General features: G+C 39.4%; 1 protein-coding gene across 2 annotated transcripts in view; it reads left to right on the top strand.

Moving 5' to 3' along the window:
- The first annotated feature begins 18,593 nt into the window (after window positions 1-18,593).
- LOC131970134 (alpha-2-macroglobulin) overlaps window positions 18,594-21,467 on the top strand; it is a 47,302-nt gene continuing 44,428 nt past the window's right edge. For both annotated transcript variants that reach the window (XM_059331426.1, XM_059331425.1), the window contains exons 1-2: window positions 18,594-18,837; window positions 20,670-20,850. In XM_059331426.1, coding sequence (XP_059187409.1) covers window positions 18,755-18,837; window positions 20,670-20,850 — 264 coding nt within the window. In that variant the 5' untranslated portion in view covers window positions 18,594-18,754. The remainder of the gene's footprint in view (window positions 18,838-20,669; window positions 20,851-21,467) is intronic.

The following is a 21,467-nucleotide window of genomic DNA, read 5'->3' as shown; positions in this document are numbered from 1 at the left end:
AACAGGTATGAAATAAAAGAACACGGCAGTGTATGAAAATAATAATAATTTGATTTCATAAAAGGCAACAGGGAAAACAACTATTCAGTCTTGCAGCAGATCTGAACCAGACACCTGAGAGCTCTGGATGGTTCATACTGCAGGAGAAGATTAGATGTGTATTTTGGCACTAAACCGTTCAGTGGTTAATAAACCAACAGCTGTATTTTAAAATGTCACGAAGCCAGTGGAGTGATGTGATCCACTCTCTTGCTCTCAAGGAGGACTCGAGCTTCAGTGACAAAAGAGAGAAAGTTATAATGTTGACAAATACTGTTCCCTTATAAACGCATACTTATGTCTGCTTAGCACTACATTATAGTGTTAATTAAATGTAAATATACTGCTTATTTATACAGGGACGCCATATCTCCCCATAATGATCTGTCTCTGTATCTGTATTCACATAGAAATGCTTCACACCAGAAGTCACCTTAAATCAGAGAAATGTGATGTGATAAATCGTGCATCAAATTGATTTAATATTGGCATATAATTCAAAAAAATATATTATTTTTTTTCTTCTACAACACTGGCTGACACAGAGACATGTCAATCATGTTTTTTTCTCCCCCGAATCATATAAATAAAAGCAACTTCAGATTGAAAACATTTCCGTCACATTGTTTGTGCTTTCCTGAATAATGTATTCGGATACGTCCCTACTGTCTAGCGAGGTTAAAGAATAGTGTAATAGAATTAAATTCCTTCATGCACACAAAACATGCTTGACGTGCAGTTTGAGCTCTGACGCCGTTATAAATCTCTTCTCTGTCACAACATCATTATCATTTCACAGGCTTCTCTGAGCAGGATCTTCATTTAATCATGAGGTTTAATGAACCGTATAGAAACGACAACTGCAAGCATCAAAAATGTAGAGACAAATTAATTGATCACAAATGTCAAACAGAGTAAAACAGACAGATGATGGAAAACTACTGCTCTCTGGTTCCACAAAATGAAATGTGTTTCCTAACCATGTTAATACTGCACATTCCATCATTTAAATAAAAACTTATTTGTACATATTGATCTTTTGATAAAGTTAACCAGGAAGATTTGTCCCAATTCACAACGTTAACCACGTGTTTGAGACTGTGACCAGAATCTGGGAGAAAATATATTTCCCTTAATTGAGAATCCAGTTTAGTTGCAGACATGCAAATTAAGTTAAAATAGAATTAAACAGCATCAAATTTAGCACATTGACTAGAACTAAATAGATATTTCCTATTGCTGAAATTACTACTCACTATTGAAGCCTTAATCTCTATTTATATTTAAGTACTTTGTTTGTTCTTTCGCACCAATACACCACAGCAAATTCCTTGCATGTGAAAACCTCCAAAAAGTGATTCTGGTCGTGGTTAATGTGTCTGGTGTATTATAGTGACAGTTCTTCTGTAATCACATGTACGTAACGTCCCTGTCCCCGGGCTGTCAGTCTGTTTGCGTCCCTTGTTCCTGACCTCTGCAGTCTGCGTGTGTGACAGCTCGGATGTGTGGAGGTCGGACAGGCTGGCCCTCATTAGTAAAACCAGGACGACTCTGCATGGCTCCCTGGCTGGAGCTCCTCTGCCTATCCTCTGCCTCCCCGACAAACCAAAAGCTGATTGAAGCAGCCAGGTCTTCTTGTTGCTATAGTAATAGGCAACACTGGCTCACCCCTCTCGAAAACATGTTTTTTGGCACCCCTGTAGCCGTGGGTTTTTAACGGCCTCCCCCTCAGAGCTCTTGCACCCCCATTGTTTACAGTGTTCGTCTTGCTATTTTTGCAGACAGTGCAGTTTTTTATTATGCATGATGCACCTCTTTAGTCGCGCATGAATTTGTAATCATCGGAGGTCGCGGGGATCAGGGAAAGTTGTGGTGATGTGTGCAATGCCCCTGCAAGAATTTTAGACTTCATCTGTTTTTTAACCTCTAACAAATCACTTTTCATAAGATCACTTATGAATGTATCAACAGCAGTATTTTTTCATACACTTCAGTGTTTTTCTAACAACAACAATAACAACTGAAAACTTAAGATTTAAAACTACACAAGGACAAAAAAAAACAACACAAATTTACAGCAACTGTATGCAGAGAAAATGTAAACGTATTCTTAAAATGTTTTGTGGGTTATTAGATCCTTGTGATGTACCTGAAGAACATTAAACATGCTGTGATGTTGAATCTTACAAGGGCTGGGAAAAAAAAGAGAAATAAGAAATCTGAGACATGGCACAAACTAAATGAATACTTGACTATAATATAATAAATGTATATTTTGAAATGTATCTTGTTTAAATGTATCATAATAAATTAAATATTTCCAGCAGACAACCATTCAGACACGTAAATCTGATTGGTTTGTGAGTGTTTTTTTTTTATTATTTCTTTTTTATTTCTTGTTTTTTGTGTATATTTGTGTTGCTTTTTATAATAACGCTAAAACTCAAGTGAGATTAACAAAAAAAAAAAAAATCATTATTTTTAATCATTAAGTCAGTCACATTTCAATCAGTGCTATTTGTATTTTTGACTACATGTTTAAAAATCACATTATTACCTGCAGGTTTGGAGAAATAAAATAGAAACAAATTAAAATTTCAGTGACCATGGCACAATAATAACATAATCTGCTTTATATTAACCTCCCACACTGTTTATAGATACAGTAGAGTGCACAGATTTCACCGTTGTGTGCAACATACAATGAATTCCTTAACTTGCAGCCGTTTTCTGTATTGCGGCAAAACGATTGCCTGCTTTTTGTGCAGTATTGCCCTCCATCTGTCCGTTTGTACTGTACAACCATACAGGAGCCCCTCTCCAGCAGTGCATCGTGGGATGGGAAGAGCCTCCTTCAAAGACGAAGGCGGCCATGCACTCCTCTACTATGGCACATTGGTATCAGTTACACCATAATTTCATCACCAGCAGCTCCCTGTGAATCCTGCTTACATTAACTTTTTACAGGGATTGGCAACACAGACGCAGGGATGCATGGCAGTGCCAGCACTTGAACCCATTTAGATTGAGCCTCCAATTCAATAGTTGGTCTCAACATATTGTTATTTTGTTGATGAAGTGTTGTATTTGTATGAACAAATGGTGTGAATTGTGAAGAATCCCTGCAGTTACAGTGGGATTACATTGAGAGAAAAAGGCGAGGGGGGATTAAAAAAACAAGAGGATGAGGAGACTTCAAAGTGGCAAAGTATGCAGGGCTGTGTTTGAATGATGGCTGGCGTATTGTTTTGATAAGTGTTCCCTGAGGAGAACATGTGAGGGAGCGTGTCACTTTCTCCTCTCATCTCCGCGAAAGGGAGCCGGGCACCGAGGGAACGTCAGAAAGCAGCCGTAATTACAGCATTCATACAACAATACTGCAGCTCACACACACACACACACACACACACACACACACACACACAAACTGCACAAATGCAAATGAATTAATTTGCTTTAAACATGAACCTAAATGAACATGTTAGACCCTGAGATGGTGATGATAATGCTGGTGCACAGGGAGCAAGGAAGAATTCCAAATGTAGACAATTTAATCCAATCCCCATGACACACACATCTGCTTTCATCGCTGCTCATTGAGATTTAATCAGTTCCTGACAAAATACAAAGTCTAGCACACTGTACATTTCTATATTTACTTACAACCAGTCGAGGCTTTTCACTACACATGATGATGAATAAAGATGAGTTGATTAACCCATTACTTTGGCCATGAACGTTTTTTAGATGATGAAACAATCATCGCTGTATGTCTCATTATGGAAAAATGTATGATTGCAGCATTTTTTACTCATTTGTAGATTTAAAGATAGCAAACAAATACACCTTGTCTGAAACATACATATTACATATTAAAATAACTCACTAAAATGTGACATTTCTTCAACCTCATTTTGTGTTTTTCTCACTATTGTGCAACTGCAGTGAAATAATTTTATTCTTAATCACAGCAAATTTAAATATTTGCACAAAATGACCTGATGAGACCAATAATACATTTAACCTAATCCATTCTGTTAATTCACTGTTAGGCTGGGGACCAACATAAGGGTCATGACCCCCACATGGGGTTGTCAGATGAATACTGGTAGCAGAAATGATGAAAATTAAATGTGTCTACATACAATAATGCTTTCATGAAATATTCTATATATCAGGGATAGGCAACATGTGGCTCCCTCTGGCTTTGAAAAAAATGATATTGAAATTAATAAGAAAATTCTGCCAATTTTAAAATATTTACCATGTCATGTTTGTATCATTTTTTTTATCACCTAAATCACCTGATAATTATTTTATTCTCTTTGACTTATTGGATCAACATTTCATGTTGCAAATTTCAACACAGGTTACAAATATAACATATAAGAGGTTCAACGAGGACAACATCTAGTTCTATATTTTCATACTAAATATATTTGACCATGTCTCCGGTTTTACTTGGCCTATCATCATCAAACAAAAACTGGCATGGAGTTTTAAGTCGGAACTTTAGAGGGAAGCTGACGGCAGGAAACACGCTGCTTCATTTTTATGTTGTGATGTCATGAAGAAGTGATGCGCCGATGCTTTCGTGAACTCCAGAGGGGTAATCTTAGACTAGGTATAGCTTTAACAGGCCTTGGGGAGACCAAGGCATTAAATCTATCTATTATAAGGTTAAAATGGAGTATGTTTTGCAGATCTAGACAGATTTTGTTCAGGCTCTTTTAATAGTAAAGGATACTGGTCTGTTTAATATCTCCAGGCCTTATATTAGTGTTCAATTAAAACAGTCTAATAAGAGGGGGGAAAATCTCTTGGATTCAGCTGCTCACAACTCAAGCACCCTCTTATGAGGGTGCTTTCTGTTAGGGGGTTAAAAGCAAGAAGAGCTGCACAGTTGTTTTTTACTGTCATTGCAATGTCTTCTAGCGTGATAAATACAAAGTGAAAGTCTGCAGTATTGCGCAAAGACATTTTTTGAGTCTGTTGAAAGGGAGAATCAGTAGAAACTGGATGTAAAAAAGTGACTATTACTATTTATTTTATTGGTGCCTTTCGAGCTCATATCAATGTTCAGTCTGCTGAATAAATAATCTCCTTTAATTCAAAAAGAAATTTGCTGTATTTTAGCAGTATACTGCAAGCAGCAGAAGACAGAACTGAGTACACTTAAATACAATTTATCACAATTAATATAGGTTTCCAACAAAGCAATTGCATATGTACATCATATCATGCAGCCAAGTCAAATCAGTTTTATTAATATTTATTGCTCAAAATCATAATTCGGATTGATTCAGATGAGGAGAAGTAGCCTTCAATGAGGAAAAAAGGGGAAAAGCAGGGCTCCCTTATACACTGTTGTCTACCACAGTCTTAAGTAGGCCTACAACAAATTTTAGGGCAACATTTGACTTTAATTACACATAAACTAGCTGTTTACTGAGAGTAAAATCATCTAGATCAGAGCACCTTTGTTGCAGGTCATACCCTTCTCTCTCTCTCTCTCTCTCTCTCTCTCTCTCTCTCTCTCTCTCTCTCTCTCTCTCTCTGTCTGCATTTCCTGTCTGTGTCTCGACTATCAAAATAAATGCTAAAACACAATCTTGACAAGAAAGAAAAGAACAAACTGACCTTCAAAATAACTTCAAAACCTCTTGACACAGAACTGAACAGATGACAGGAACATGAATACACACAAGGCGTCTCATACTGCATGTTAAGTGAGACAAATGTATGTGGACAGGTATGGAGGTTTATTGGTTGAGACAGGCCGTCTACTAGTGTGAGTGGACCGAGGGGGGAAAAAGGCGTGACTGTTAAATCACATTATTTCTGTGCACAGCGCTTCTTTCACTGCAGGAATACTGATTCTCTCATTATAAAGCCAAATATTTATTAAAGCTCAGATATGAAAGTGCTCTTCAGCTGGATCCCACACAGAGAATCGAGCAGAGCAGATGAGTTTACATCCAGAGAAACCCACATTACTAGATTACTGTTGTCTTTCTCAGGGTGTTCCTCCGCAGTGTCTCGTTTCGATGCTGCGGTTGGGGGAGAGCGTACCAAGCCGTCCCAGCAATTTCAAGTCATTGTGGTCTCATTACAGCAGGCTGTTGGTAATCCTCTGCCTTTGATCTGCGGAGCTGAAGGGAGCTGTGTTTTACTGTAGTTTAAACAATGTTCTCCACCAGGAGCCCCGTGGTAGCTGAGGAGCCACAGCCTGGCAGTGTGTTGGGGGTTGGTTTGTTTTTCAGCTCAGTGCAGGTGAGACAGAAGCGCAGATGGAGGTTTTGTTGTCGGTGTGTGAGTGAATCTGTGAGGTTAACCAGGAGGAGATGGATTCCACTGGGGTTTGGCTCGGGAGCGTGGGTTCAATTCAAGGCAAATCAGAATGCTTTATTCATGCCTTCAGGGAGACAACGCAGAATATCATTCATGAAGACATGAAGAAAACAAGACATGGAACAACATCACTGTACCAAACTCTGTTCACAAAAAGTGCATTTATCACTTTATATCTGGTAGATCTGCTCCTTTGATTTATATGCAATTGTTCATCTGACTTCACTCTTGGCAGGTGCACTGCTGAGGACCAGCTTTAACTGCTCATTAACACAAATATCTAATCAGCCAATCACATGGCAGCAACTCAGTCCATTTAGACATGTAGACATGGCGAAGACAAGCTGCTGTAGATCAAAGCGAGCATTAGAATGGGGAAGAAAGATGATTTAAATGACTTTGAACGTGGCATGGTTGTTGGTCTGAGTATTTCACAAACTGCTGATCTAACAACCATCTCTAGGGTTTACAGAGAATGGTCCCAAAAAGAGAAAATATCCAGAGAGCCTTGATGCTTGTTGATGCCAGAGGTCAGAGGAGAATGGAGACTGGTTCAACAGGAACTCAAATAACCACTGGTTACAACCAAGGTCTGCAGAAGACCATCTCTGAACACACAACACGTCCAACCTTGGAGCAGATGAAGACCACACCGCCACTTTATTAGGTACACCTTGCTGGCTCATAAAGTGTCATAAAGCTCATAAAGCTCATAAAGTGTCTGGTGAATGTTTTTATTAGTAATGTGTGACATACTTGGTGTATTGAGAGAGGGGACTACCATTACTATTGTTACACTGCCAAACAGCATGCTGTATACAGCTTGCTCTCGGATTCTCGCTGGTGTCTCGCCCCCCAGGAAGACAATTTTTACATTGTGGCCAAAGTGTGTGAGGGGGGCAAAGCACAACATAAATAATGCATATTTCTGCCTTGCTAGCAAAACATTGACAAGTTGTCAAAGACTTGCAAGATAAACCAAAAGCAGGTGATGAATCTATGTCAAAACGAGAAAATATGATGAGGCTTTTTTTTTGCTCATCAGCTTCATTAAAGAGTTAGGCAGCCGCCCAAGGGGTGGCATGGGGGGCTTGAAAATACTTTCATTTGCAAATATGGGGGAGGTTTGGGAACAACTGTGTTATATTAAAAGGCTTGTTGTTTTCAGTGGGAGTAAATAAACCTGAAGCAGATACTACTAGCATATATTGAAGTCATAGTTAAGTGATTTAACTCAGACCTCATGATATTAAAATGAGAATAAAGTCGGAAATCTGTGGCAAAAGGTTGAGATGACAGTAAAGTTGCAAGTGAACAATGAGCTGAAAGATGTTAAAGCGCTCTGCAGACCTGAGGTGAACTGCAGTCAGGTGATAACATTTCACAGGTAGTCATGTGATGCATTTCTCTTCCTGAATGTAAGTTTAATAAGTTGATTCTGTGAGGTGGATCAGAAAATGCTCCATGACGCTCTGACAGCTCTTTGGAGCAATGTAGTGTTTCTATACATCACCGCTCCGCTGGGCTTTCCCCGTGGAGCCTTATGTCATCATCCCAGACAAACCAACCAATCAGGAACAAGGAGCAGCAACAGTAAACAGCAATTGCAACATGAATTGTTAAAGTGCTTTTTCTTGTGGAAAAGCTGAATGAAAATATTGTGTTATTGCTTATACACGAACCTCTGACTCTGGGTTTACACACCTTTCTTGCAAGCTGTCAAAATGCATTCTGGCATATAATGAATAAGCATTATTTTCTTAAAAGCCATGAAAGTATAAGCTGTCTAATGTTGTAAATTAGCACACTTTTCTGTTGTTTCCTTGTTTCCAATGCAGTATGTCATTTTTTTTGGCAAAAATAAATATATTTTTGATTATATATTTGGTGAGAAGTGTGCAGTGCTCCACACAATTTTTGATTGCGACATAGGAATTAAAATACAGTGTCGGTCTTATTAGAATTTCATTATGGTAACAAAACATGAAATAGCGGGCTACTTAGTTAAAAATGTTACTTGACACATTCAAATTAAAATGATTCTGCAGTAAGAAAAGCAGTCGCAGGTTATTTAGGCTCCAGAAACCTGGCTACAATTTCCAATTAAAACAAATAAGTCGTCAAAAAAGAACAACCAAAGTGTTTTAGATGTCGCAGGATAAAGAAATCTACCAATGAACGACTATCAGCGAGGGAGTTTTCCTCTAAACCTTCACTTCACTTCACATACTGAAGCTAAAAGGCAGTGTCCGGTCTCTGGAGCACCCACGGGACTTTTGAAACAAGCCAAGGCGGTGCTGAATAAACCTCTAGAAACTACACAGCCAAAAGAACTGAGGGAAGTAAAGGCAGCCAGCTCTGTGCTATATCCACCACCTGAAGCTCAACATATCCCTGCTCAGGCTCCATACACACACTCACACACGGACAAACACACACAACCCGTGGATTTTTGTTATACCAATATGGGAATCATGCAGCCTGATGTGGCCTCACTGACAAAAATTCAGTGGGATTGTGTTCATCGCCGGCTCATGTACCGCCGCTGTGCGCTACTGTTTGTCCCTGATCTTCAACATTTTGGTAGAAGTGTGGATTCCAATAAAGGCTTGTTAAACAACAGATTTCATTCTCCGACTCAAGAGGGCCCTGCATGGCCCAGAGGCGTAAGCTGCTCCTTTGAACATCTAAATCCCCATGCAGTGTCTGACTTCCCTTTGTTATTCGCTGGTGGATGTTCCTTCAGTGTTTTTCTCTGTGTACTGTATCGCTCTGGAAAGGCTCCAGCGGACTGTGTAGAGGGAGCTTTTAGCTTTAAAAGATCATCTCATTGAGATCATCAAGCCCCAGTTAATTGAACTTTTATATGATATCTTTGTACAGTAGGAGCACGGGGTGAACATATTGTTTTAATAAAGAATTCATCAGGCAGAGATGTGGAGCCAGATTTAATGAGCCCCTCCCTGGACTGGAGATGAGAGACATGAAACAAAGTGTCTGCTCTCAGCCTGAATGTCTGCTGCCCTCTCCTGCCTGCTGCTGTGAACACACACACACACACACACACACACACACACACAGACCATGTTCAAGTGCCTCGTATAGCAGCTGCGATGTGTTATGAGGCCAGCGCAGTGTAAATGTTTATGAGCATTTATTCATACTCAGCATGAGCCTTGAATTTAAGAGCCAAAGCTGCTTTTTGTAATTTCATCAATTTCAGATTTATTAGGGAATTTCGACAACTATAAAATTATCAGTTACTAAACAATTGAGGTGTATCATTATATAAATTATGTATGTTTGTCACTTGAATATACACCCACTGGCCACTTCATTAGGTGCATCAGTACAATGTAATATAACTGGAAATTACCAAAAATATTTAAAGGTCCCATATTGTACGTAAGTGAAATATTTATCATTTTAGTTTTATTATATAGCAGGTCTCAGTGTCGTTAAAAAGTCATTTCCCAGCTACAATGAAGGTGCAGAGCTGCTGAGAGCGCAGATGCAGAAGAAACAAACCAATCAGAGAAGTCTAAGCTTTTATGGAAGGGGTTCTTAAAGTGACAGGCACTAAAACAGAGCGTATAAAACAGGTATATTCTGATAGACAGCAGGAGAAAAGTAATGTGGGTTTTTGTGCTGTTGTTGTTTTGTTTTTGTTTGGGGGTTGTTGTTTTTTTTGGGGGGTGACTTCATGAGTCACACTGATGAAACAATTTCATGTTGGCGGCTCCAGGAGGTCAGGTGGAGCAGGTTGAAACATCACTTATATTTTTCATAATATCTTATTTTGTACTATTTTAGTTATAGACAGAAATGATCACAATGGTGATTGTTTTGCAGTGAGTAATGTGAAAGTTGATGGTGCTTGTTAAGGAAAATATGTTCATCTTAAAAATCAAAAAAGTAAATGGAATTTTTAAAATGCTACAGGATTAGAAAAATATTGAAAAATGGGGGAACTGTTCCTTCATAATCTGGAATCATTTGTTTGGTCAGACATGTCATGTTAAAGCAGCCAAATAAAAAACAGATCAATAAGAGGAGGAGCTGACCACTGCTGTATATTCACCTGACCATTTACCTGCATTTGATAAATGTGAGGAATAACCTGGATTTATGTGGGATCAGTGGGGAAAAAAGTGCAACTGAAATCGAATAAAACTCAATTACAAGAAAGGTGCTGCATTCAAAAGTAAAAGTAAACATGTTGGAGTCACGTTTGCTCAAAGTAAACACAGTGATGGGAAAACAGACTTTAGTCTCACTGTGTGAAGAGACCTTGAATCACTCGTTTTGGGGATTTTTGTGCTTTAAAAACAGCTGAAGAATAAAGGACAGGGAGAAGATAGTAAGGAAAAAAGGAAAAGAAAGATGTTAAAAGAGGCTCATTTGAACAATTACCCATGAAAGTATAAAAGCTATTACCGGTGGTGTTTGGACTGCTCTGAAGCCACTATGGAAGCCATATGCTTAGCTCATAAACTGCCGTTAATGGCCAACTTGATTACTCTGAATTGCTGCTACATAGGCCTAAACACTTTTCTTCTTTGTTATGCTCCATTATGTCCCGGAATAATCTCCCTAGTGGACATATAAAGTGGTAATCTTGACTCTTGAATGCTACCTTGCTCTCAGACCTGTGCAAAATTTCAGACACTTTAATTGTCCTGAGGGATGTTTCTGACTTCTGTCTTAACTGAGACAGATAAAGCTACAAGTGCAACACATTTCCTACAATATTATTGGGCGGCGAATATTTATAAACTGTTATACTGGGTCTCTGCATTTTATGAGGGGGATGGACCTGTATGGGTTGAAATGGAACAACACCACCCATCCTGTGTCCCTACCTTCATTAGTATGTGCGCCATTACCACTCAGTAAACAGCGCCTCACAAATAATCCCAATGTAAGTGGCTCACTACGAATATGGTCTCAATTTAGAACCCACTTCAGACATAGACAGGCTATGCCCTCTCTCCCAATCTCAGCTAATGCACTCTTCCCGCCTTCACTCATGGATACAGCATTTAAGTTATGGTTCAGGAATGGTCTGAAACAGGTGAAGGATCTTTTTAAGGACGGTGTGTTCATGTCTTTTGAACAGCTTGTAAGTGAGTACAATAGTCCCAGCTCACATTCATTAAGATATTGGCAGGTGCGTGCCTTTGTTCGGAAGCACTTCCCTTCCTTTCCGTCACTCCCGCCAAATGACTGGATAGATGAGTGGTTGGGTGGAGACCCAGACCAAAGAGGGGGAGTGAGCAGATTGTATGAGAGTATTCAAATTATCGCCTCTCCATCACTTAATAATATTAGGGCAGCATGGGCGGAGGAACTGGGACTTGAAGTTTCAGATGACTCCTGGCATAGTGCAATTAAAAGAGTACACTCAAGTTCAATCTGTATCAGACATGGTTTGCTCCAGTTTAAAGTGCTCCACAGGCTTCATTTGTCTAAAAGTAGATTTGCCAGGATATGTCCAGATGTGGATCCAACCTGCTCCTGATGCTGCCAGACTCCAGTCACCCTCTACCATACATTTTCGGCATGCCCAAAGTTGATACGGTTTTGGTCCTCAATTTTTGACACATTCTCTTATATCTGCAGCAAGGAGATATGCCCTGCTCCTGAAATCGCATTGTTTGGTGAGGTCCCTGCTGAGTTGGCGATATCTGGGGCACAGTCGGATGCCATCACCTTTTCATCCCTACTAGCCAGGCACCTTATTTTGTGTAATTGGAAATTGGTTAGGCCTCCCACGTACAGGCGCTGGGTTGGGGATGTAATGGCGCATTTGAAACTTGAGAAGTTGAAACACTCAATCAGGGGATCAACCCAGAGGTTTTACAATTTTTGGCAGCCATTTTTAAACTATTTCAATTTGGTATTCCCGGCTACGGACACTGAGACTACTACTTAATTGAATCTCACAATCTCTTTAATGGGTTAGAATTTGTACTCTTTATTTTATTTTTTGTTATTGTTGTTTTTATTATTGATATTATTATCATTATTATACATTTTATGTTTTTTATGTTTATGTTCTTGTTGTGGCTTTATTTTCCATATATTTTGTGACTGCTGTTTGCGTTCTTGTTGATTGTGTTGTATGTGTTTTCAGCATAAAAAGCCAATAAAAATATTTGAATAATAATAAGAAATGTTTTGCAGCCACACTTAGCCCCCCCTGCTGGAATTTTTGAAAGAATGCAGCTTAAGGCACTCAACCCGGAGGTTTCCGCCTGATAACAACCTACTAGAAGGAAGAGTGGCCCCTACTAGCCCATACTTTTGGTAATGAAAACCACTGATAAATAGTCTGATGGCACTGAGAAAACATTCACACCAGAATAAGAATAGTGCTGCACACAGTAAGTATAATAAAGAAAATGAGACTGAAATACTGTACATTCAGTCCTATCTCTGATTGATTTTTGAAGCAGCAGAGATCAAAGGCAGGAGGAGACAAAAGATAAAAGGAGATAAAAGAAGAGCTGGAGGAATAGAAACTGTCACCGCATCACCAGCAGCACAGTGGCAAACCTGAAATGAATGAGAAAAATTAACACTTTCAGCACTCGCCCTGTGTTTTGTTATGCAGCATGTCTGTGTTGTGGAAATACCTGTCTCTACTAATCTGTATTCACATCAGGGATTGCTCAGAGGGTGGGTCAGAGAGAAGACTTAATATCCTGTGAGAAAGTCTCCTCATATTTACCCTTTCTTATGTCTCAGAGGATGATGGGCCTCCTTTACACATAACGTCTTGTGTGAGATGAGCTCAGATCAGCTGTGTATTTAGATGAATAACCTTCCTCGGGTTATTGGTTGACTCTTGTTGTTGCCAAGAACCACAGGTAATACTGCTTCACCTCATCTGCCTACAGGATTCTAATGTTGGTAGAGGGAGGTGATGATAATGATGAAGATGTTGTCCCAGAGCAGAGCAACTGCTTAAATTATTTTCACATCACCAACCTTTAAAATGAACCACAATAAAGGAGCATTCCAACAATTTTACACCTCAAGGTCTTGTCTTTGATCTTGTCTTCTGTCAACAGAAAAGATCAGTGATGATGTCATCAAGATAATTTTTGCTTGCCTTGGAGTCTAAAAAGTTTTTTTTATTCAGAAAGCCTGAATTATAAACTACAGGGTCTAATGAAGAGACACTATCAAATGCAATTTGATTTTGACACGTTAGTCCACGGAAGTGCTGGTGCATTACTTCTTCATGACGTCCCGACTTAAGAAATAATTCAGTGTGTTTCCTGCTATCAGCTTCCATCTAAAGTTCTGACTTGAAACTCCATGTAATGGAGTTAGTAATGGTTGTAATGGTTAGCACTCTTGCCTCACAGCAAGAGGGGAGCCGGTTCGACTCTGGCCTGCAGCTCTCCTGTGTGGAGTTTGCATGTTCTCCACCTGTCACGAGGGTTCTCACCGGGTACTCCGGCTTCCTCCCACAGTCCAAAAACATGCAGCTTAGGTTTAATTGGTGACTCTGAATTGCTCGTAGGTGTGAATGAGAGTGTGATTGTCTGTCTCTATGTGTCAGCCCTGTGATAGTCTGGCGACCTGTCCAGGGTGTACCCCGCCTCTCGCCTCATGTCAGCTGGAATCGGCTCAGCCCCCTCAAGCCGAGTGCGGATAATCGGTTAAGGATAATGAATAAATGCTATCCTCATTTTACCTTTTGTATGCTATATTTCTAACCAACATTTAAAATTCTTCAATACCTACAGTATCAGGTCATATAAATGATACCAACAATGATACCAACATGGCATGGTGAACATTTTTTATTTAGTATTCAAAAACTGTCAATTTAGCTCAAGACTCCAAAGGGCTACCACATATTAAATGGGACCTGTGGAGCTGTATGGTAAACAAACAAAAGGTATTTTTTACATGTTGTGTTACTCACCAAAACCTATTTCCTTCCACATAAAACATCCTAAAAGCTGATGTTCCTCATGTTTACAATTTGGCATTGTTTACGTAAATGTTTGCTAGCTATCACTGTTCTTTATCACTGCTCTTTTAAGCACATTTTAGCACATTGCTTGTTTTTGTGTTGTATTATCAGCTGTCCACCATTGGAATAACCACCCTGCAGTGGTGGAATTTAACTAAGACAAAACACAACTAAATCGCTAAGTGCATGGCTAACCAACAACCACCAACATAGCCCTGACCCCTAAGCCATGTTGGTCAATCAGAAGCCTGAAAAGCGATTACCTGAAGGCAAGCTGAGTGCATTATGGGTGTCTTACTGTATGTTCATCCATGTGCTGCCTGTGTTCAGCAGTGTCATTTGGCCTGGGCATCCAGAGCAACTGAATGTTTTATGAACAGCCCTTTCCAGCCAAGAGTCACAAGAGCCGCAAACTGAGATTACTCTGAGCAACAAGTCGCTAAAAGAGTCTGTCAAGTCCATAAAACATTCAGGGCTGTTTTTCACAAACTCCCAGTACTCATGACACTTCTGCCTCTGTTGCTCAATAAATTGAAGGAGTAACAGAACATTTGTGGGTAAACATGAGGTCATGAGGTAAACATGAGGTGAGATACAGAACTGTTTTGGTCAAATTCACCAGAAATTTTGCTTTATTTCTTATGCCTCACAAAGAAAATGGTCAATCGGATCACAATCTGTCTTTTAATCATTTTAGGGGAGTTACACCTATATTATACTGTACTGTAATTAGAGCTGACCACTTGTGACTGGATCACCCAGGACAAGACCTGCCAGGTCTGAACTGGGCCAAAGTGCATTTACTCAATTTCTGTACTTTAGTAGCTTGCCACACTTTTACTTTTTTACTATTTTCAATTTGTGCATGACATTTTAGAGGCAAATATTGTGTTTTTTACAACACAACTTTTATTTTACAGCTTCAGTTACAATTTACTTTAATTTGATTCTGAAATGGGCCATTCTGCATAATGAGTGTTTCTACTTTCGGTACTTTTGGTTCGCCTGGGTATACCCATACTACCTTTCGCGCTTGATTTCATTTCGAACCTGCAGACAGTCTGGAATCTAAGGCCGTTTCTTAGCCCTGTTTTAGGGATCCAATCACAGAACGGGGAGGGACGGCAAGACGATGACGCGTACTACTCGACAGATGGAAGCTTGTAGTTTTGTAGTTTTCTTACAGATCAACATGGCTGCAGCAGACGCTAAGCTCTCTTTCGATCTAGCTGTAGACGGCATTTTAAATAGTTTAGAACAAAAGTTGATTTTAAAAGAAGAACAACGTTTGACTTTACACTCCTGTTTCACCACAAAAAAGGATGTGGTAACGCTTTATAATAAGGCCCTTAATAACCATTAATTAACAAGTAATAAGGCATTGTTCTCGCTTTAGATCCGGTAGTTGCAAAAAGCATAGTTAACTTATAGTTAAATTATAATAGATGAGCAATAAAGTATATTTTAATATCAATACGCAAACAAAATATGATTAATAAAGGCATGGCAAAGACATAATTGGTGGGTCATGGGTGTTTGTAATGCCATTATTAACACTTATATAAGCTTAGAAACACACAATAATGTTAATAAGCATCTTGTAAGGACTTACAAGGGCCTTATTACTTGTTAATTAATGGTTATTACAAGGACCTTAATATAAAGCATTACCAAGGATGTTTCAGCCTTGCTTCAGACAGGATTTGGCAAAAGTCTAATCACCAACTAGCCCCATCTTTTGGTATATTTTAAGGCCAATACTTTTATACTTTTACTTGAGTAAGACTTTGAATGCAGATATTTTACTTGTTCACAAAGCAGTATACTTTTATTTTAGTAACATTTCTGAATACTTCGTCCACTGCTGCTAGCCTGAAACCAACATGTGTATCACTTGTGTGCACTCGTTCTTGTGCACATACAAGAGACAGAAAAAACTTGTGAGCCCCTTGTAAAAACATCCACCATAAACAATTTAAAAAAAAAATCTCTATAAACTATAGGCAGGCACAATGCACTTGTATTAATCTTGTAAGTGGTGTTAACTCATACTAGACATTTCAATCAAAAACTCTTAAAATCTTCACCAGTATAAGTAAATATTTATGTAAATGAAATGAATGAAAGTCCTTATGTCGCTGATTACAGACACGAATGAGGAAAATGCTGAGTCATGTTGTCAATATAACAGTGAACTCTGTGAGTATTTTCTGATGTAGTTAAAACTATGGCTTAAAACTAATGTTTTTATGACTGCACTCTTTCTGCATGTAACAATATAAAGTTATGCATTACTGTATGTGAGAGATTGATTCCAAGAGACTGGCCAAGTTTTACATTTACACCTTTGTTGACAAAAGCAAAAGACAAGATTGGTTTATAGCTCTGCATAGCACAAAACAAAACAAAAATACAAAATTAGAGTAAAAATGTAAACTCAGGAAATGGCCCTGAGGCACAGCTGTGTGGTGAGTTACAATGCAGACTGTCTACGATCGATGGTTAATCTACAATTCACACACTCCCCTTTATTAGTGAAAGTCAAGATTCACCTGAGAGCAATTCATCAATTTATTGTAAGATAAAGATTAGTATTAATATATTAGAATCAGTCTGAGTAAATTAATCATTGTAAATTCATCATTGTATTTTATTGGATAAGCTTGCATTGATAAGGAAGCTAAATACATAAATAGTTAATTATTACTAAACATATCCTTTTCAAATATGAATTCATGTTTCTGTTTCTTTTTGCTTGAATTATTTTTTGCATGTATTTATGTATTTATCAAATCTTTGATTTTTTAAAATGTATTTATTGGTATTATTACTATGATTATTTTATTTACATATTCAGAATAAACTTTTAAATCAATCATGTAGGGACACATTTACAAAATAAAGTCTAATAGAAATGTATGTATGAAATTGGCTGGGCAGATTATGAAAACAGGTTCAACCCTTTTGCACATGCAATAAACTACCTGTAGATAGTTTGGGCGTTTAGTCGATTCAAAAGAAAACCAGTAAAATACATTTTGATCAACATGACGTAAGCAATTTATAATTTGGGAAACAGCAGCCAATTGTACATAATCATTTGCATGAATGTGCCAAAGTATTTGCAATGTGTTCAAAGGAAACTGCTTTTATGATGCTCAAGTAACAAGATGATATAAAGTAATTTTGATAAAAACTGTAAATCCTCACTGCCCAATAATCTATGGGCTTAATGTGTGTGGTGATATTTGCTAAAACCTCTGCTGCAATTATACAAAATCCTCCAAAAAAAACAAACAAACAAACTCATTGATCAGAGGATTCAGCTTTACAAAAATGTGCAAATTAAAATACAAAATACATCTTTTTCTCTCCATCCCTGCCCGTGGAGATGTCATACACAACAACAAACTTTATTTATTTTCATACATATAAATGCAACACAAAGTGCTTTACAAAAATAAGAATGAAAACAGACAATAAAAATGACAAAACCCACCCCTCCCATCCCCACATACACATCTGTATGTACACATACGCATACATGCACACACACGCACATAGACACACACTCAGACTCACACCCAGCACATATTGATTGACAGTGTAGAGACATGGCAAGGCAAGGCACTCATGTGAGTTCTCCAACTGTTTTGGAAGTGCAAATCACCTCAGTGCCCTTTCACTCCCACAGTGGATCAAATTTAGCCCCAGATTGCTCCCCATGCAGCATGCTTCGCTGCATTTTGCATGGAGAGAAATAATCTGGGCTGCAAAATGAATGATTATAAGTCATTATACATTTGCTTTGAGGTAGAAGTTGCACGGGGGCCTCTGTGAAGCCACTCAGGGCCCTGCAGACAGCAGTGAGGTATTCTGTTATCTCTTCAATATTCAAACAGCCTGTTGTTGCTCAACTGTGTTGAATCTGCATGGTCATCATACCTCTATCAGACAATGGCTCCTGTATGTCCACCCTCCCACCCACTCACTCTTTCTCACCCCCTCACTCACTGCGGTGTGGACTTCTCTCAAATTCCACAGAAACTGGAGGAGTGAGTGCTGGCAGCAGGCAGGACTGCGTGATTCAACTTTTGGGAAGTGAAACTCTTTTGGGAATAGGGAGGCGGCTGCAAAGGTCCAACGAAGTTGGGGGGGAGTGACTCCGCAGGGAGGGGGTGGCGGTGGTTTCGGGGTATAAACAGCAAACCACCGCCACCGCCTCCCTCCGTTTGAGCAACTTGCCCTGCACATCCCTGTCGGCCCGCAGTGGGGTAACAGGCTGCAAGTCCGTCCTCCTCTGGTGCAGTCCGGTCCGGTCCGCTCAACTTGTCCCGCTGCTTGCAGAAGCAGTGACTGTGCTCCGCAGACATGGCACCTGTCCTCCAAATGCTCGCTGTCATCATCGCATCAGCGCTCGTGCAAACTGCGACATCGGCCCACCTCAATGAAACGTAAGTCATTTTCTTAACAACAAACTGTCGCATCTCGTGTTGTCAGCAAAAAAGTTTGCTGTGTGCGTCACGCCACAAAACGCCAAATGCACGTGCTAGTGTTTGCAGGAGAAGCAGCCGCTCGTGAGGAAGTTTACAAAGAAAGTTTCATTTTATGTCGTGTTGTGTGCAAGGTGTCACTAAGGACACAAATCCAGTGTCGTCCCACTGGTGGGGCAGAAAGTCCAGTGGTTGGCCTCAGGATACTGTTATGCAATCTGTAGAGAAGCAGTCCCACCAGTGTGTGTGTGTGTGTGTGTGTGTGTGTGTGTGTGTGTGTGAGAGAGGTTGAACATGTAAGGTGACTATTTTTAAGCTTAAAGGGAACACTCATTTTGCTCTTCATTATGTTGTTTTTAGCCTATAAGGCTGTTAAAACAAAATCAAGATCTTGGCTATGTGTTTCACATACAAAACTCCCTGTCTCTGCATATTGATTCAGTTCTGACCTTTGTTTTGCAGCCCAGTGAGTTATCTGCACTGTGGTCATCTTAACTCAAATGCATTTAATCATTTTGTGTCCCAGTCAAATGACTTCTCATCATCATGCAACTTCCACTCTGGCTAAAACAGCATCAATATTCTCTGCAGCACCACCCAAAACTCAATTAAATGTGTCCTTTATTTCTCATTGGCAGCAGCAGGCCCCTGTATGCCAAGCAGCCTCAAACAGCATATTAGCAGAGCGGTTGTTAGACTGTCCTTTGATGCCGTTTACATGGAAAAACACTTCAAAATAACACCACATTTTAAATACTAATTTGCATATGTCTCAGATCTTTTACTTGAGTAAAACTATCAATACCACAATGTAAGAATACTTACAAGTTAGTCCTTTATTCAAAACCATCATTAAGTAAAAGTACATTATAATTATTGTTGTCAAATGTAGAGGAATAAAGAAAAGAATGTTTAAATCACAATACTGGGTGATAGTGGATGATAACTGACAGCTATCGGGGGTTCATTGGCCCAACACTTGCATAAACCAACTATTAATCATAAAACTAGAAAAATAGAAAAATATTATGTGCAAGACTCCCACCTGTTTCCATAATGTAAAATATTATTTGTGCGGCATGGTCCGTCACGTGATGGGCCCCCAAAAATACTTTTCCATGTACTTGCATTTGCGCGACACAAGCACCACAAAAAGACTAATTTCGTCATAAGGTTTTGATTTATTCAGTGTAAAAGAGCTCTACGATTTCATTATTTTATGTCCATTCAAACTCAAAGTAAGCTGGTTTGACATGCAGTAGTCTCTGGTGTTCTAGCTTCATGGGCTCCACGGTGCAGAAGAGCCATAGATTTATGCAGGGAAGTCAAACTTTTGGTTTCATGCACCACTGAGCATCTTTCATAGTAGTGAAGGAAGCTCTGTTTCCAACCAGTTCTCTTTATACATTCATGGCTTTTACAGATATTGAGAGAAACCTTTCACAATACACATTGTCATAGTTATTTAGCTGCTTTAATGTCAAAATCCTTGAACAGGTATCCCAGTGTTTACCTTCACCTCATGGCTTAATTTCATTTTCAGGTGATGGTAATAACATTAAATTTCTTCTACTCAGCCTCAGTGGGTGCTACGAAAAATTCCATGATTCCAGTTATTGATATAGTAACATTATTGCAATTACAATATATACAAGAATGATTGACATCTCTTATCAAAAATGATCCACTGGGCTGCTTTTTTCTGTTTCATGGTGTTATTTTAATGATTTGTTCAGACCTGTAGCATATCATGTCCTTTTCCAGCTAATATAATGTCCCATCTCTATCTGCAGTATTTTTGCAGTGACTGTGAGCTCCCAAGTGAGAGGAGGGAAACAGGAGACCCTGTGTGCCCAGATCCACGGCCCCACGGAGCCCGTCTCTCTGACGATCGCCCTCGAGATGGACTCTGGCAGAACTTCCATCCTGGAGGAGGCTGTGAAACAGGACTTTTACCGCTGCGTAAACTTCCAGGTCTGACTCAACATATGTACACACAGTTTGGTGTGTCATATTCCAGTTTAGATAAATAAATCATGTATTTGCTCTTTTGGTATTTGAGTTTGCAAGGTAGAGCTGAGCAGATCTAAATGCTTTTAGTGGTTAAATGCGTCCATGACATGTCCAGACACAGTTCCTCTCCTTGTCCCCTAGCCCACCATTAAACTAAAGGCACAAATACTGGAGTCATTATGTACCTAATTAACCAGCCGGCGCCTTGAATGAGGCTGTCAACACCAATGGTTCTCTGTAGATTACTGCTCTGGTTTCCATCACACCGCTGCTCGCTGTTATGTAACTTACGTGCCTTGCTCCATATTGATGCGATATGACCCGACGACCCCAATCAGCTCTGTGACAATAGCACTTAGTTTCACTCCAGTGTTTGGCCCTGCGGCAGGCCTAGTCTGGCATTTGTCTATCTGCAACTAAACAAAGACTGCTTTCTGCCAAAGGCTAGCTATGTACCTGCATTCCTCTGGAATATACCCCACACCCTCGGTCTCACAACACACACTCACATACAGAAATAAAACCCCCTCGACAAATTTTGGAAGTGGTTTCAGTCCCTGTTACATAATCGCAACTCC

The sequence above is a fragment of the Centropristis striata genome, chromosome 4 (genome assembly GCF_030273125.1).
Source record: "Centropristis striata isolate RG_2023a ecotype Rhode Island chromosome 4, C.striata_1.0, whole genome shotgun sequence".
Lineage (NCBI taxonomy): Eukaryota > Metazoa > Chordata > Actinopteri > Perciformes > Serranidae > Centropristis > Centropristis striata.
The sequence above is the reverse complement of the archived record's forward strand: the minus strand, read 5'-3'. Positions and strand labels throughout refer to the sequence as shown.